Source organism: Aulostomus chinensis, chromosome 2, assembly GCF_037954235.1.
Source record: "Aulostomus chinensis isolate RoL2024-O1b breed Wild chromosome 2, RoL_Achi_v1.0, whole genome shotgun sequence".
NCBI classification, from domain to species: Eukaryota; Metazoa; Chordata; class Actinopteri; order Syngnathiformes; family Aulostomidae; genus Aulostomus; species Aulostomus chinensis.
In genome coordinates, this window is record NC_141321.1 from 2,796,455 (window position 1) to 2,814,168 (window position 17,714).

The 17,714-nt window shown below is 45.8% G+C and overlaps 1 protein-coding gene across 5 annotated transcripts in view; it reads right to left on the reverse strand.

The window, feature by feature from the left end:
• cemip (cell migration inducing hyaluronidase 1) overlaps nucleotides 1–17,714 on the reverse strand; it is a 222,443-nt gene that overhangs the window by 144,739 nt on the left and 59,990 nt on the right. For 4 of the 5 annotated variants that reach the window (XM_086222956.1, XM_086222957.1, XM_086222959.1 and 1 more), the window contains 2 exons: nucleotides 14,205–14,441; nucleotides 8,514–8,693 (listed from right to left, as the gene is read on the reverse strand). In XM_086222956.1, the coding sequence (XP_086079082.1) occupies nucleotides 8,514–8,693; nucleotides 14,205–14,441 (417 nt within the window). The remainder of the gene's footprint in view (nucleotides 1–8,513; nucleotides 8,694–14,204; nucleotides 14,442–17,714) is intronic. The other variant, XM_086222962.1, reaches the window with a different exon arrangement.

The window sequence follows — 17,714 nt, forward strand, 5'->3', positions numbered from 1 at the left end:
AACAACTTGTCCAACTTGGAGTAGGGGTGAGTCTTCAGCCACACCCTGTCCTTTTCCTCCAATATTTATTCTCTCCTGTAGCGGTCATAGTTCACTTTTTGACGTTCCTTTGCTTTCTGGATGTTTTTGGCAACAAACTCCCTCAGGTCTGTCAGTTCAGCCACCTTCTGGTATGCGGGGCTATCAGGAGTGCAGAGTTCAGGACTTAGCTCACTGTCCATGGGGCCTTTGAGTGGTCGGCTAACATTGAGCTCACCCGGGGTCACTCCTGTGGACTCATGCACAGATGTATTCAGGGCAAACCGGAACTCAGGTAGGTACTTGTCCCAGGTTTTGTGGCTGCCATTGACATAGGAGGATATCATAGCCTTCAAGTTTCTGTTGACCCGCTCTGTGAGGTTAGTTTGGGGGTGATATGGTGTTGTTTTCCATTGTTTCAGGTTCCACTTCTTGCAGGTGGCTTCAAACACTGACTAAATGAACTAGGGCCCTTGCTCAGAGAGCATGGAATCTGGCACACCCCTCCGGGTAAGTCAGTACTTACCCTTCGTCAGTACTTGGGACACAGTCTCCGCAGGAGCTTTCCTCAGAGGAAATAGCTCTACCCATCGGGAATAATAATCCACAAAAACCAACAGGTAAACATTTCCAGTGGAGTCCGAGGAAATGGCCCCATGATGTCCACTCCCAAAAGCTCCCACAGCCGGCTTACCACCGTCGGCTGGAGCTTCCCAGGCGGCCGGCAGTTCTCAGGCTTATGCACCTGACAGGTCTGACAGCACTGCACATATTTTCTCACATCCAAACTCATCCCGGGCCAGTACGCCAGGGCCTGCAACTGTTTATAGGTCTTGTACCGTCCCAGGTGTCTGGCGAGGGGATGGTCGTGGAAGAATCTGAGCAGGTCTGAACGCAGGGTGAACGGAACATACACTTGGTTCAAGGTCTTGTGTTGGAGCCTGACCACACGGTAAACCTTGTCCTCCAGGATGGTGAAGTATGTGATCGAGTTGGTGTGTTCTTCCACTTTGTCAACTAAGGAGTCATACAGCTTCCTAACCTCGGGATCAGCCTGCTGGGCCCTCCATATGGTTTCATCTGACATCGATAGATGTTCTGACATTTCCCTTTTTGCAGGCTGGACTGTGGCACACAGGGAGGTCATGGAGCTCTCTACAGGAGCCCTGGATAGGGCATCCAGGACAGTGTTGTATTTCCCCTTTTGATATTCCACAGTAAAGGTAAACTCCTGGAGCCTGAGGGCCCACCTGATCAATCTTGAACTGGGTTTCTGTGTTCGGAACACCCAGATCAGGGATGCATGGTCAGTAACAACTGTGAACATCCTTCCTTCCAAATAATACCGCCATTTCTCCAGTGCCCAGACCACAGCCAAACACTATTGTTCGGTGGTGGAGTAATTCCTCTCAGCTGGATTGAGGGTACGGCTAGCAAATGCAATGACGTTCTCAGTACCCAGCCCCGAGGTCTGAGCCAGCACAGCTCCCAGACCAACATCACTGGCATCAGTGTATACTATGAAAGGCAAGTTAAAGTCAGGATGTCCAAGTATAGGTGGAGAAGCAAGATGCTGTTTCAAAGTGTCGAAGGCTAGCTGGCAAGCCTGGGTCCAGATTAATTTACTGTTCTTCCTCTTCAAGGCAGTCAGTGGCTCAGCGATCTCAGAGAAATTGGGTACAAAATGATGGTACCAGCCCGCCATTCCCAGGAACCGCTGCACCTCCTTGATGTTTTTGGGGGTGGGGAATGCCTGGACGGCCTCCGTCTTCCCCTGATCCACCTGGACTCCCTCAACCGATACCACATGGCCCAGGAACTTGAGGGATTTCCTGAAAAACTGGCACTTTTTCAGGTTCACAGTGAGGCCTGCCATCCTCAGCTTATCAAAAAGGGCCTGTGCATCGTGGTGATGCTTTCCAAGAGAGGGTGAGTAAATGATAATATCATCCAGATAGACCATGCAGATGTTCCCCCGAAGGTCCCCCAAAACCAGCTCCATCAGCCTTTGGAAGGTAGCTGGGGCATTTTTCAGGCCAAATAGCATGACCTCAAACTGAAACAACCCAAAGGGGCAGACGAATACTGTCTTCTCCTTGTTCCCTTCCTCCATAGGCACCTGCCAGTAACCACTATTGAGATCGATCGTGGTGAAGACAGCAGAGCCAGCTAGGGATTCCAAGATTTCTTGGATATTTGGAATGGGGTAAGCATCGGTCTGGCTTTCTGCATTCACTTTCCGGTAATCAACACAAAAGCGAGACTTGTGGGTGTCTTTCTTAGGGACCAGCACAACTGGAGCTGCATAGGGTGATATTGAGGGGGTGATGATGCCCGCCTCTAACATTTCCTCGATGTGTTGTTTCATCTCCTGCAATTTTGCAGGAGAACATCTGTAGGATTTCTGTCTTATTGGCATTTTATGGTATAGTAGAATGTGGTGGGACACTCTTTGTTTTCCCCACCTTGGTGGTGCAGACTGAGTCGTTCATGTGCAGTTGAGCCCGTAACCAGTATTTCCCTGCTTCATCCAGGTGAGACTCCTGAACAACCATCTCCACAAGGTCCGTTTCTCTGGGGTCTTCCATGGAGGGATTTTGGAATACCATAGCGGGCGGCATAGCGGAGTAGAAAGCAAGGTTTGAAGATGCCGGGGATGGTAAGGGTTCATTCACAGTTTCTCTCCTAAAATGATATCTCTTCTTGGCCCAAGATTTGAACCAGTAGGAGTTGTCGGACACATCAAACTGTAACCCGGTGATAAATGTAAAGCCCAGCCTAAGAACAACAGGAAAATTCAGACACTGGGAGGGAAGGACAACCACAGGTATTGTTGGGCTACATTGATGGATGTGGATTTCCAACTCACATCAACCCAGGGGATGCCTCCCCGTACCATCAGCCAAGTAAAGACGGCCCTGATGCCAGGGTTTCAACTGAGTTCCTTTGCCATTAACTTGCTTCCAGACAGTGTCAGTGATGAGGGTGTAGTGTCCAGGATGGCATTTCCGTTCCATGAGCCGATTCCAACTGGAATCACAAGCTGCTGGGGGTACCCATCATCAAGCAAGCCTAGGGGCGTAGGCTCTTTTCTCGGGTTTGTAAGTGAATTGATTGTGGGGGTAGGGTCTCCCTCTATGCGGGTGTGAGAGGCAGGTTCAGTTGGTTGTTTTTGGTATCTGTTTCTTCCAGGTTGGTACTGGGGACATGCTGATGGAGGATAGAAATTTTTGCACTGCCAACATTGAGCAGGGGGTGGACCCAGTGCACGCTGATATTGGAGAGGTTGGGGCAGAGAGTCTGGCTTGCCTGATTTTTGTGTGGCTTTCCTCCTTTGCTCATAGAGGCGTTGATTCTCTTTATCCTTCTCCAGCTGCTGTCCAAGGCGAACCAGTGCCTCCACTGTGGTGATGTTACTAACTCTTAGCTGGCTAGCTAGCTGGGGGTTGATGTTTTTTAGGGTGGGCTTTACCACCTCTAGTTCTGTGGCTTGAGGATTCCAACGCTTGCACAAGGATTGATACATCTAAGCAAAGTCCCTGATGCTTTCATTATCTCCTTGTACCCTGGTTCTGACTCTTTCAGCAAGTTCGTCCTAGTAATCCTCTGACAGGAATGCTGAAGTGAATTGCCTCTCAAATTGGTGCCAGGTATGGGTATCAAGGCAGGCAACATCCCACCAATCCCGAGCTGTCCCATGCAGCACATTCCGAAGTGTTGCCATTAGTTCAGTATCATGGAGGGGATGTAACGCAAGATAATCTTTGCAATGCTCCAAGAATGAGAGGGGGTCCTGAGAATCCTCCATTCTCTCAAAGGTAGGAAACTGCATTTTGATGGGGCTCCTCCCTCCAACAACAGCTCTTAGGTCCTGTTGACTTTCTGGTGGAAGAGGAGAAATGAGGTCCTGCTCTGAGCCCCCGGGTAAAATGGTTGACTGGAGTCTGTGTCTCTGTGTTTGTACAGGGTGGCGGAGTGGCGGAAGGGTCTGCACTGAAACATCCACCAATGCTGTAGGACGCATAAAAGGGGTTAAGCTGCGATGATTCACTTCATCGGTCAGAGAGCAGATGCTCGCAGCGCAGTGGCTCACTTCCTCTTGCACGTGCTGGACGACTGAAACCATTGGTTCCATGACGGATTTCAGATAAGATAATAATTCTGTGTGGTAATGTTTCAGGCGCCAGTTTATTGTTGATGAGAGTTGTTGGTTGAGATATTCGTAGTGTTTCTCCATCTTGTCCTCCAGTGTTTTTATTTTTTCCTCCCAACGAGAGGCCATTTTGTTTATATGCGTTTCCACATAATATTTCAGCTCCTCCACTTCCTCCTTTCTGCCTGCCTTTTCAGCTGCGGCTGGCAGGGTGGTGTGAGGTCCCAGTTGAAGCGGTATCAGCGGTTGTGTGAGTTCCTCAGGTCCACAAGAGTCCATTTCAAGCAGCGTGAGAGAAGTGGCCTGCCCAAAGTTTTGGTCTGTGTCTGCTCCGTCCACGTGGGTGTTTGCAGTGACTATTTTTTCTGGCTTGTCTTTATGTTCTGGGTTTCGTTGAAGGGTCCAACTTTATGTTTCTTATTTTGTTTGATTCTCTGTTTTTTATTCAGGTATTTGTCCCATCTGGGGTGCCAGTTTTTATGTGACGGTTTTCGGGGACTGGGTTGTTCTGGGGTGCCAGCCAGTCAGGGGTGACGTACACCCGCCAGCCAATCCAGGGTGACGTTACAATATGGCTTGTCCTCAATAAATACACAGGCACTCCATTCCGCATTAAAACATTCTGGCTGCTTACTGTGGTCTGGCTGACTTCCTGCTGACATGGGTGCAAAACATGTGTAGGTCTCACATATGCTGATTTGGAAAATCTGGCTTAATGTGCCCTGTCTGACCACATAAGTAACATGTTAAAGGAACTCTGTTTTTGAACTCTTTACTGTCACTGTGATGTAAGCTGTTGGGGCCTTGCTTGAAATGTCTGTCTCTCTGCCCATGCCCGGCTTACCAGAAAAAAGAGGCTATGTGTGGGGTCTGGGACTGGGAAAAGTTTTGATGTGCATCGTGCTGCCAGGAAGGTTTCAGCTAATTCTGCTGCTCCTTTGGAAGTTGTGGGGTTATGCTCATTAATCCATGTGCAAAGCTCAGGGTTAAAAATCCTCAAGAACTGCTCCATAATGATGGCATCTCCGAACTGTTCCTTGTTTTTTTCTTTGGGATTCATCCATTTGTCATACAGGTCCTTAAGACAAGCCTGCAACTCCTTGGGTGTCTCGCCATCCTCCACCTTGCAGGCACAAAATCTTTCCAGGTACAGTAAGTGTCTACATTAATTTCATATTTATGCCAGACAGCTTCCTTGACCTTCACATAGTCCATTGTTTCCTGGGTATCCATTGGCCGCCCTGGCCTTGCAAGTGAGGAAAGGGGCAAGGTGCCGTGCCCATTCTGTCTAGGCCACTGACATGTAAGTGTAATTCTTTCAAACATACCAGGTAATGTTCATTGTCCTCATCTTCATGGTATGGTTGCATTTGTTGACCTTTCCACCCAGGAAATCTCACCCCCAGGTTGGATGGCTGCTCCCTGGAGACCCTGACAGGCTCAGTATCAAAATCATCAGGTCCCATCTGGACTATATGGGCCTATTGTGCAGATTCAGGTGCTACATTAACTGTCAGATGGTGTTCCTGATGTTCCTGTTTAACTTCTTGCTAAAGCTGAAAAACTGGTGCTAGACCCTCTTCCAGCACTCCTCTTGACAATGCCGGTCCTGCTCCCATCTGACTTCTCAATCAGACTGTTGTTGCATCAGGCAATGCAAAATACTGGAGAGCTCTGCCATATTTTGTGGAACTTTGGATTGATCCCCTGTTGCCCCCTGCAGATCAGGTCCATCTGGGTAGTCTTCATGTTGACAGTTCATTGCAGTTGTTACTGTACCTTTTTGCCTCAGGTCATGATCCTTACTGCCTCCTCTTGGCCTGGAGTTACCACTACCACAATTTGTGAGATGCCAGAGGATCATTTTGTGAAGCAGGAGGCAGATTCAAGAGGCTTTGTTGAAGGTTGCATAAGTGGACATTTATGTACAGGAGCAAACAGGAAATATGAAAAAACACAAAAATAAACAAGAAAAAAGAAATATTCACAAATAGGATAAATCAACTCATAACAATACAAAACAAATGACAAGCACAAGTCATGGCATCTGCTGTTCTTAACCTTCCCCCTGGTGTCCCCAAACAACTGAATTTAAACACTGGCATAGCTCTTAGTGTGCTGTATCAGGCCCTTACCATCCTCACTACAGGGGTGGGCTCCATAAACCTCTCAGAACCAGAAAATAACAAACACAGAATAATTTCCCATAAAAACCCCAATCTCCCACTGAACTCAAATGCATCACAAAAAGCATAATTTTCTGCTCTATACTAATACATACATGAAACCCATGTTAACATTTTGGTGGCTTCCCCCTCAGACATGGTAGCGCCCTCAACATCTTCGCTGACGTCAGTGGATGCTTAATCGACAGGCCCTGTTGTGGTTCAAGTCCTACCTCACAGGCAGATCCTTCAGAGTGTCATGGCGAGGAAAGGTGTCTAGGTCACATGGCCTATTGACTGGGGTTCCTCAGGGGTCAGTGCTTGGTCCCCTTCTCTTCTCTCTGTACACCACCTCACTTGGTGCAGTGATCCGCTCCCATGGCTTCTCCTACCACTGTTATGCTGACGACACTCAGCTTTTCCTCTCTTTTCCACCTGATGACAGAACGGTCTCAGATCGTATATCAGCGTGTCTGGCTGATATCACCACATGGATGAAGGAACACCACCTTCAACTGAATCTCTCTAAGACTGAACTTTTCGTCTTTCCAGCTTGTCCATCTGTTCAGCCTCAGGTCAGTGTCCAACTTGACTCGAGCCTACTTGCGTCCACAAACTCAGCCAGAAACCTGGGTGTCATGATTGATGACCAGCTGACCTTTAAGGTTCATGTGGCCTCAGTTTCTCGGTCTTGCCGTTATGCCCTCTACAACATCAGGAAGATCAGACCCTTCCTGACCCAACAGACCACACAGATTCTGGTTCAGGCTCTTGTCATCTCACGCATTGACTACTGCAACTCTCTTCTGGCAGGCCTCCCTGCATGCTCATTCAAGCCTCTGCAGATGATCCGGAATGCAGCAGCACGTCTGGTCTTCAACCAGCCAAAAAGGGCACATGTCACCCCGCTGTTGGTTTCTCTTCACTGGCTTCCAGTGGCAGCCAGGATCAAATTCAAGGCACTTCTCTTGGCTTACAAAACAATCACAAGAACGGCTCCAGCCTACCTGGAATCCCTGATCCAGGTCTACTCTCCTTCTCGCCCACTACGCTCTGCATGCAAAAGACGCCTGGTGCTTCCAGCCCAGCGCTGCTCCAAATCCCTAGCCAGACTCTTCTCTTCTGTTGTTCCCAAATGGTGGAACAACTACCCACCTCTGTGCGTTCTGCTGAGTCCCTTTCTACTTTTAAGAGACAATTGAAGACTCAATTATTCAGAGAGCACCTAGGCACTTAACCTGACTCTTCTCCTCTTTGGGGTAGAATAAGTCAGAGGGTCCAAGACCCAGCACTTAGTGATTATGTAGCACTAACTGTGTTGTGTGATGTTGTATGTCTGTCAAAAAAAAAAGGGGGGGGGCGACACTTCTTCTGCCACTAGATGGCAGTACCTGTGACCAAATCACAACTGAAGCACTTTTGCGCTTCCTATGGACTTTTCCTTAATTAAGTCTAAATCTTGCTTGTGTTGTACGTCGCTTTGGACAAAAGCGTCTGCTAAATGAATTTGTAGAATTGTAGACAAGAATTTGTGGGCTGCCCCCTCCTCTCATGAGTTCCCAAGACAGGTAAAACGAAGGAAACTTTCTTAAACAAATAACTTAACTAAGCTGTGTAATTAAAATAACAATAAAAGTGACTGAAATAACGTTTGTCTTTCAATCCAGTGTTAACCTAAAGCCCCTTTAGACACAGAATGCGCCAAATTTGCAGCAAGGTAGAGGCAGGAATTTGCCATCTTTTCTGTGTGAAATGCAGACAAGCCTCCACATTTGTGGGCATAAATATGCAGTCCAAAGTTGTGTGTGAACAGTGATGTACAACATATATGTCGGGAGAATATTCAACCCTGTGACAGTCTGGCAAACCTCGTAGTGTCCCAGTCCAACCTCCCTCTGCTGCTGCTGTTGTGGTCACTAGTTCGATCCTCGATCCCGGTGACCATGTCGAAGTGTCCTTGAGCAAGATACTGGACCCATAATTGCTCCTGATGAGTTGGCTGGTGCCTTGCATGGTAGCCTCCACCATCAGTGTGTGAGTGTGATGAGTGTGAGTGAATGGGTGAATGAGATGACACTGTCAAGCACTTTGAGTGTCGCTAAGGTAGAAAAGCACTATATAAAATTGAGTCCATTTACCATTTAAGATTCTCAACTGTTGTACGTAATTAAGCTCACCGAAACCCCAAACTGCTGACGTGCTGGCTACCAAGCCTGGATAAGCTCCTCTTCGCTGAGTCCTCCAAGTTGTTGGAGCCCTCGTCATTTACCACCATGGCTATGATGAAGCCTGCCTCCACACCATCCACATACTTAGCAAGACGACGACTCTCATCTTTGCTTTGATATGTGTCAAACCTGTGGGAGTGTGGGTAGGTGTGAAGAGGAAAAAACAAACTATCGAATCTTCTATCACAAATAATATTGATCGATATCTATCTTGACTTCCAAAATATAAAGCAAAGATTTTATAAAATATGTCTTTTACATAAGAGTTTCACAATGAAAAGAAATAAAACAGAGGTAAAAGAAAGTAAAAAGAAAAGCAAAATCTATTTATCTTGCTGCAGAAACATCAAAAATAAAGTTAAAGCAAAAAGTAATCAGCAAATAAATATTTGTCTTGCAACATTACAGCACCCCTTTAGAAAACCTTGACACCCCTTGAAAACCTGTTTTTCAATTGCCAAAACCTAAATGATTCAGAAAAACACAAATAATCTGGTAGTGATGGTTATTTAATCCCTGAATATTTACAGAACTATTCCATAATTTGCTTCATGTCTCTTACAACTCTTTTCACTTCTCTTTCTTACTCCCTTTTCCAGCCAACCAGTTGAGACAAACAGCCCTCATAGAGCCTATTACAAGGCAGGTTTTCCAACAGATGTGCTTGCTCCTGTGTAGTTGCAGGCCTACTATTATTAGTAAACAATTTATTACGAGACATTTTGTTTTGTGATTTGGTGCTATATAAATAAAACTAACTTCATATTTTGGCTCTGGTACACAAACACAGGAGTGTCTGGAACAAACAATAATAAGTTTGTCCATCTGGCTGGATTGTGTAACCTCAGGGGGTTTCAGTTGTTCATGCAAATACCTATGGAAACAAGGGTTTAAAATGTTGCCTCTCTGGCACTGAATGTGGAACCAGGCATCGCTTGTCTCAAGACTATCTGCTGTTCTGCTATGTTGATTATGTTTCTTTTCTATCTAATTCCATTATTCTTTCAAAGGTTAAATGTGTTTTTCTTCCTTTTTTCATATTTTATCTGGATTAGACTGTCTGCATCTTTATAGACCAAAATACCTACGATAAAATGATGCTTTGCCTCACATCAAATTTATGAGTACAATTTCACTCTCTCCCTGGTTAAGGTTGATAGACTATTGCATCAATATTTTTTGGAATCCTCCTCCTGGAACATAACCTTATCATGGTGGTCACTTTAAGATGTTTTTAATATGCAGTAAAATTCAGACAGCAAGTTCCTTGATAATAACAACCTCCATGATTTTAATTATTATTTTTAATGGTAGTAACAGTTGTAGTATTCGTCAGTTTCCATAGGGGAAAAAAATATTTAAAAAATTAACCCCTCAGTAGGCAAATCAGTCATTGCCAACACCAACCATCAGTCTCTGGCCATGTTACATTTGTTTTGTTGATAAACACCAGGAGAACCAAGTCTGTGGGTGGTGGAGGGGGTCAAGTTAGGCAGGGGCCTTGGCTGTCTAATCCACAGGCATGAAAGCTGGCTTTTGGGACACGGAATGTTATCTCTCTGGTGGGGAAGGAGCCAGAGTTGGTGGAAGAGGTTGAGCGTTACAAGCTAGATATAGTCAGCCTCACCTTGACACATAGCTACAGGTCCGGAACCAAAGTCCTTGATAGGGGTTGGACTCTCTCTTTCGCTCGAGTTGTTCCAGGTGAGAGGCGGACTGCCGGGCTGGGCTTTTTGATCGCCCCCAGACTCTCTGCCTGTATGTTGCAGTTTACCCTGGTGAACGAAAGGGCTTCTTCCCTGCGCTTTCAGGTCGGGGAATGGGTCCCGACTGTGGTCTGTGCTTATGTGCCGAACACTAGTTCAGAGTACCCACCCTTTTTGGAGTCCTAGGGAGTCATCCAGGTCATGGTAAATCTCAAAAAAAGCACAAACAAACGAGGTTAGTCCAGTTATCATATTTTATGCTTTTTTTGAGATTCAGACATAAGGATGCCCACCGGTGTACGTGGCACCAGGACATCCTAGGTTGCAGGTCTATGATAGATTTTATAGTCGTGTCATGCAACAGCATGTTCTGGACACTCGGGTGAAGAGAGGAGCTGAGCTGTCAACACTATCTGGTGGTGAGTTGGATCAGGTGGCGGGGGAAGATGCTGCGCAAGCCCAAATGAATAGTGAGGATTTGTTGGGAACACCTGGTGGAAGAACCTGTCAGAATGATCTTCAACTCCCACCTCCGGCAGAACTTTGACCACATCCCGGGGGCGGTGGGGGACACTGAGTCCGAATGGGCCATGTTCCGCTCTGCCATTGTCGAGGCGGCTGTTCTGAGCTGTGACTGTAAAGCTGCTGGGGTCAGTCATGGGGGTCGAACCCGCTGGTGGACACCAGAGGTAAGGGGAGCCATCAGGCTGAAGAAGGAGGCTTATAGGGCATGGTTGGCCTGTGGGTCTCCAGAGACAGCCAACCAGTACTGGCAGGCCAAGCAGTATGCAACCATGGCAGTTACCAAGGCAAAAATTCGGGTGTGGGAGGAGTTCGGTGAGACCATGGAGAATGACTATCGGTCGGCTCAAAAAAGGTTCTAGCAAACTGTCCATCGCCTCAGGGAGGGAAGGTGGCAACTTGCCTACACTGTTTACAGTGGGGACGGGAGGATGCTAACGTCAACTGGGAAGATAATTGGCCGTTGGAAGGAATACTTTGAGGAACTCCTCAATCCCACCAACACATACTCTATGGAGGAGACAGAGTTTGGGGAGTGCTTGGAGTGTTCCCAGGAGCACCCTGTTGGGGGTACTCCGGGAGAATGGGGTAGATGGCCCCTTACAAAGGGCCGTTCAGTCTTTCTACTGGAGGAGTGAGAGTCTGGTCCGCTTTGCCGGCAGTAAGTCGCAATTGTTCCTGGTGAGGGTTGGACTCCGCCAAGGCTGCCCTTTGTCACAGATTCTGTTCATGGGGGGGGGGTTGTCCTACCTCAGGTGAAGGAGTTTGAGTATCTTGGGGTCTTGTTCACGAGTGATGGTAGGATGGAGTGGGAGACTGACAGGCAGATTGGGGCGGTATCCACAGTGACTTAACCATTCCGTTGTGGTAAAGAGGAAGCTTAGCCAAAAGGTGAGGCTCTAAATTTACCGGTCAATCTACGTTCCAACCCTCACCTATGGTCATGAGCTTTGGGTAATGACCGAAAGAAGAAGATCACAAATACAAGTGGCCGAAATGAGTTTCCTCCGCAGGGTGGCCAGGCTCTACCTTTGAGATGGGGTGAGAAGGTCAGTCATTTGGGAGGGTCTCGGAGTCGAGCCTCCTCCTCCTCCATGTTGAAAAGAGTCAGTTGAGGTGGTTTGGGCATCTGGTGAGGATGCCTCCTGGAAGCCTCCCTCGGGAAGTGTTCCAGGCATGCCCAACCGGGAGGAGGCCTCGAGGCCGACCCAGGACACGCTGGAAGGATTATATCTCTCGGGTGGCCTGGGAACTTTGTGGGATTCCCCCGGAAGTGGCTGAGGAGAGGACAGTTTGGCTTTCTTGCTGAGGCTGCTGCCCCTGCAACCCGGACCAACCAGATAAAGCAGAGGACTATGACGACTTTTTTTTTTTTAATCATGGCCGTCATAAACTCCAGTTATAAGTAATACAGAATTCCAAAGCTAAGTCAATTCATGGCTTGGCTCAACAAATACTCCTTCGTCACAAACCTTTGGAATAGAACCTTGTAATCCAGGTGTCTTCAACTCGAAATACTTGGGGACTCCTGATTGTCCAGCACACACCCATTCAAAACCTGGCACTAGACTGTTCTTGCTGTCAGTGAGCGCATGCAATATACACATAATGCACATAACGCGCATAATGTAATTTCACCCCCTGAACATGCATGAAATTCGGCACACTTGTCCGGTCTGGCGACACATTCACTAATCAAAAAAAAAAAAAACAAGACAAAAGTCTGTAGCACCACCTACGGAGCCATACAACTAAAAGATGATTTTTTATAATTTGAAGCGCTATAACTCCTCCCAGGAATGTCCCACAAACATACGACCAACACCGTTGGACTCATCTCATTAAGATGCCAAAATCATACACTCTGACCCTTCACCTATCTACAACAGAATGTCCACAATTTGGACAAAACTGTCAAAATTAGGACTTTTTTTTACTCCCCGAACAAAATCTATCTCCTCCTAGGGCATTCATGCTATCGCGTCCAAACTTTCACACATTACTCTCCCAACTGTGCTGATTCAAACCTATTGAAAGGTTTTATATGCATTACTCGGTTTGGATTTTACAAGCCGTCAAAGTGGGGGAGACACGTTTCACCTTACAATGGAAGTCTATGGGGAGAGCGTGTCCTCTCGGTACATACTGTCAAACAAATGCTTCTCATGTCTACACCATACATTCCACAGCTTTAACAAACACACCACTGCATTCCAGACAAAAATCCCTACAAAAATATGGTATTATGTGTCACTTTTGACCAGGGGTGCCCAAACTGGTCCAGTAAGGGCCGGTGTGGCTGCAGGTTTTCATTCCAACCCAGCAAAAGCAACACCTGATCCAACAAATGAGCTGTGTGGACACAGCTTAGTTGATTTAAGTAGAATCAGGTGTTGCTTTTGCTCGGGTGGCATGAAAACCTGCAGCCGCACCGGCCTTTACTGGACCAGTTTGGACACCCCTGCTTTTGACCAACATATGCCGACTTCTTCAGCTTTTCCACACTCCAATTCTGGTGCTCCTCCTCTGCTCTCCACTCCAGCACAGATCAAAGACAGTGTAGCGGGGGAGGGGTTCTTAAAGGGCCAGCTCTCAGCTCTGCTCTCACTCTCTGATCAGACTCAGGCTTCTGACTCCTAAACTACAAGGCCCAGGGATTTGACCAAGACACCGCTGGATTTGGGCCGGCGTCAACGACGCAGCCGCAGGCCCTAACAACGCTGCTTGTTTAATATTTTTTTCCTGTGGAAACTGACAAATACTACAACTGTTACTACCATTAAAAATAATAATTAAAATCATGGAGGTTATTATTATCAATTATGAACTTGCTGTCTGAATTTCACTGCACTTTAAAAACATCTTGAAGTGACTAAGAAATGTTTACTATCTTTTTGTTCATTTGGCGTAGCGTATTCTAGATGCTTTAGCATGAAATGATTATCCATATATTCATCCATTTTCTACTGCTTATCCTGTTAAGGGTCACGGGGGTCTGGAGTCTATCCCAGCAGCTTTCGGGCTTGAGGCCGGGTTCACCCTGGACGGGTCGCCAGTCCATCGCAGGGCAGACACATATAGACAGACAACCATTCACACTCACAGCCACACCTATGGTCAATTTAGAGTATCCAATTAGCCCAGTCCCCTCTTGAATGTCTTTAGACTGTGGGTGAAAGCCAGAGTACACAGAGAGAACCCATGCAGGCACAGGGAGAACATGCAAACTCCACACAGAAAGACCTTGTGCCCAAGCCCGAACCTTCTTACTGTGAGGCGACACTGCTAACCACTGCATTTGAGGTATATTTGTCTCTTTCATAGCAACCCTGAGGTACACCACATTATGCTTTAAATTTTGTGATTTTTTTTTTTTGCATAAACACAGCCTTGCCTTTTAAAGCACCCTTACCTGTCATTGTGCAGCACTTTTCCTGTGTCGGGGCTAATTAGATGGATTATGATACCTCGGCTCCCCCAGCTTTTCTGATATAGGTAGCTATTGTCGTTACTCTCTTCAGGGTGGACAGTTTTGTTGAGGAAAGTCCATGACAGCTTCTTTTGTCCATGGATCTGTAGGATACCTCCAGTCCCCACACCAATGAACTTCCGGCCAAAGTAGCGATGTTCCTGATCACTGTCATCCAATCTAAGGACAGCAGCATAAGCAAGAGAGATTTTAGAACAATTTTGTCATAAAAGGTAAAAATCAGCTTGATGCTTATAAGTATTGACCCTGTCTTACAGAAAGTTTTACATCACTCTTGTATGAAAAACATTTTATCACCTATTTTGCTTCTTTTTTTGATAACTTTATTGCAAAAACTCTAAGTTCAATAAGGTCACATAATCATCTATTGCAATTATTCCTTGGTTTTCTTCTTTTACATTTGATACACCAATTATGTAACCGAAAGGATAACAAACAAACAAAAATAAATAAACAACCATTAATTTTTGTGTGCATTTTAATGTGAAAATATGAATTACAATTTCTGCAGTTGAAACTAGATTAGACATATCATGGGTTCTGCTGCTTCACTACTTTTCAGAGACAAATATTATGGGACCAAAACAGAAAACACATGTACATATAAAGTAATATCTATGAATACACACTGTGGATCCAAATTTAATCTTATTTGTGCAACAATCTCTCCACATTTCAGCTCTCTGATCAGGCATCAAACCATATACATGCTTTCACTTTGTCTTTGTCTGACAGAGAGATAATTTTGCTGCAGCAGCACAGGGCTGTAAGGGGGAGGCAGATGAATGCACTTTTTAGAAAACATTCAAGTTAATCAGACGATTGGCTGTTAAAGGGTATAGCTAACCATGCCAAATGACTTTGGCTTTTGAAATGTTTGTTGCTAACATTGCCAAAGATAGTCACCATGTGGTTGTGATTAAACTGAGTGAACAGTCATTGGAATGTGAAGGAGTAGATGCAACCCTGGTTAATGTGCAAAAAGACGTGCTTTGTTTATCCACCTAACCCTCACCAAGTTCACCTTCTCTTTCAAAATCATGAATGCAGGGAGTGCACTTTATGAAGGTGGGGCAGTCACAAGTAGTACTTGCTAAAAAATGTGACATTTCTTTTGGCAGGAAAGACCATGCCTTAACAATACCTATGGAAATACTGCATATGCTTTTATTACTAGTGCAGAGACTCCATCTCCACAACCAGGAAGTGCAGTTCTGGGCTTTGGTCTTGAAGAGAACCCAGAGATCACAACTCAGGCCTCAACGAACAGGCACTGCAAAAGAGTGAGATGCATGACTTGGAAAACAAAATGTTAATCTCAAAACATTCTCATAACTCTGGATGGAATGTAATGACCAACCATATAAATACCTCGACATCACAAGCAAAAGTCCAGTTTTTTAAAGTCCTAAAATAGATGATATTCCCAGTTACATTTATCAACTGTGATGGTTTTGAATTTACAAAAGATCTGTGTATGTGGCTAACGTGGTGGATGAAGCACACAACAGTAGTCTATCCAAGCATTAATTTGCAAACTCCAGACAGAAAGATCCCATGCTCAGGCCGGGACTCCAACCCAGAACCTTCTTACTGTGAGGCCATAGTGCTAACCACTGCACCACCGTGCTGCCCTACAACAGCAGTACTTGAGTCAAAATATATACCAGTGGCTCAGTCAAAATTTTAACTTAAAGGTGCCCTAAGCATTGTTGCCTGATGTGATTGACATTTCTTGTAAATACCAAATAGAAAACAGAGCAAGCTCAGCCCTCCCCATGTGTTTCTGTAAATGTTCTGAACGCGCATCAGCATTGAAAGTGGACCTGTGCTGCGTTAACGTCTCTGAGATGAGTGAGCAGACTCCAACTGTAAGGGTGAGTAATTTATATTCGAAGTTATACAATATCTTTATACAATATCTTCACAATATTAGGTTCTGAGTTACAGCTGATATATTAAAAATTATTTCATGATCTTTTGCGAAAGTGACACCTCTTGTAGAATTTGTCCTTCCTGGAATCGATACTAGTGCTAGCTAGGACTTATAGAGTAAGCTAGGAATAACAAGCTATTACAATGAAAAATGGTTTATGAGTGTCATAGCCACTATGCTACTCCACCAACTCTGCTTATTCCCCGATGTATGCATGTGCACTAACCCCCCATCCCCAATCATCTTGTTGACTGGCTGCAACGTGGTTTGTTATCTTTATGTGCACATCCTGTGCACTCAGTGTTTGTTTGCCATTTGTGAACCCTGTGTTGTCTCCAGAGACCAGACTTTTTCATAGTGTATTCAGGGGGCAGGCAGCTGGCAGGTCAAGGTGAGATGCCTATGATTTTAGACAAAAATTCAATTGTGCTGAAACAATGCAAAAAGGCTTGTTTTACCTTGAAGTGCTTACTTGTAATGATACTTCAAATATTGTGGCAGCCTGTTAAACTAACAGAGGTAGCGACATATTCCCAGTTGCCAGTTCAACGGACCCCAGATTTATTTGCCTTGCCATAGCACAGCTAACCCAAGGTTGAGGTGTCCCCTGGATAAACTAGGAACATGGTAACAAACATTTTCATAAACACTCCCTTCCCTGAACACTTACAAAGCCTTTACCCACTAAGGGGGACACCTCCCTCCACAAACACACAATCAGTCAATCCTCCCAGCGTTACATTATCCTGAACATATAATAATAATCAAGACACACGAGAGCACCAGGTTTTTCTTTCAGTTTGGTTCTTCTGCTTCTGGACTTTAAAACAGTTTTTGGAGACCCATTCAGCCATGCCTCAGCTATCCTACACACAGGACCAGCTGTTGGTGCTGCGCGTCACCTGGATACACCTGGAGGACAGACTGGAGATCCCCACAGAATTCAAGAGGAACAAAAAGGGATGCAGAGCTGGACAACAATGTCAGAAGAAGGAGCAAAGCTTCAAACAAAGCATCCTGTCTATTATCATGGGGAACATTAGATCTCTCCCCAATAAGATGGAAGTGCCAACGGCATGTACCAGGCTGAGTATTTATGCCATGGAGGGCTGTGTGTGTGCAGGTTTTCCTTCCAACCAAACACTTTGACAGGTGATTTCACTGATTGACACTCTTCTGTGATTGAAGGTGTGTTAATCAGTGGAATCACCTGTTAAAGTGTTTGGTTGGAAGGAAAACCTGCATACACACGGCCCTCCATGGCACATGATTGCCCACCCCTGATTTAGAGTGTTGCATTGTGCTTCGCGGACACCTGCAAACTTGTCACTAAGCATTGGCTCTCCACAAGGATATGTATTGGAGTCCCTCCCTGTTCACTCTTTCCTCCCTGTTCACTCCTGACACATACAACTGCTCACCGACCCATCTCTTAGACACTACCATCAAGTTTGCGGATGACACCACCGTGGTTGGGCTCATCTCGGGGGGGATGA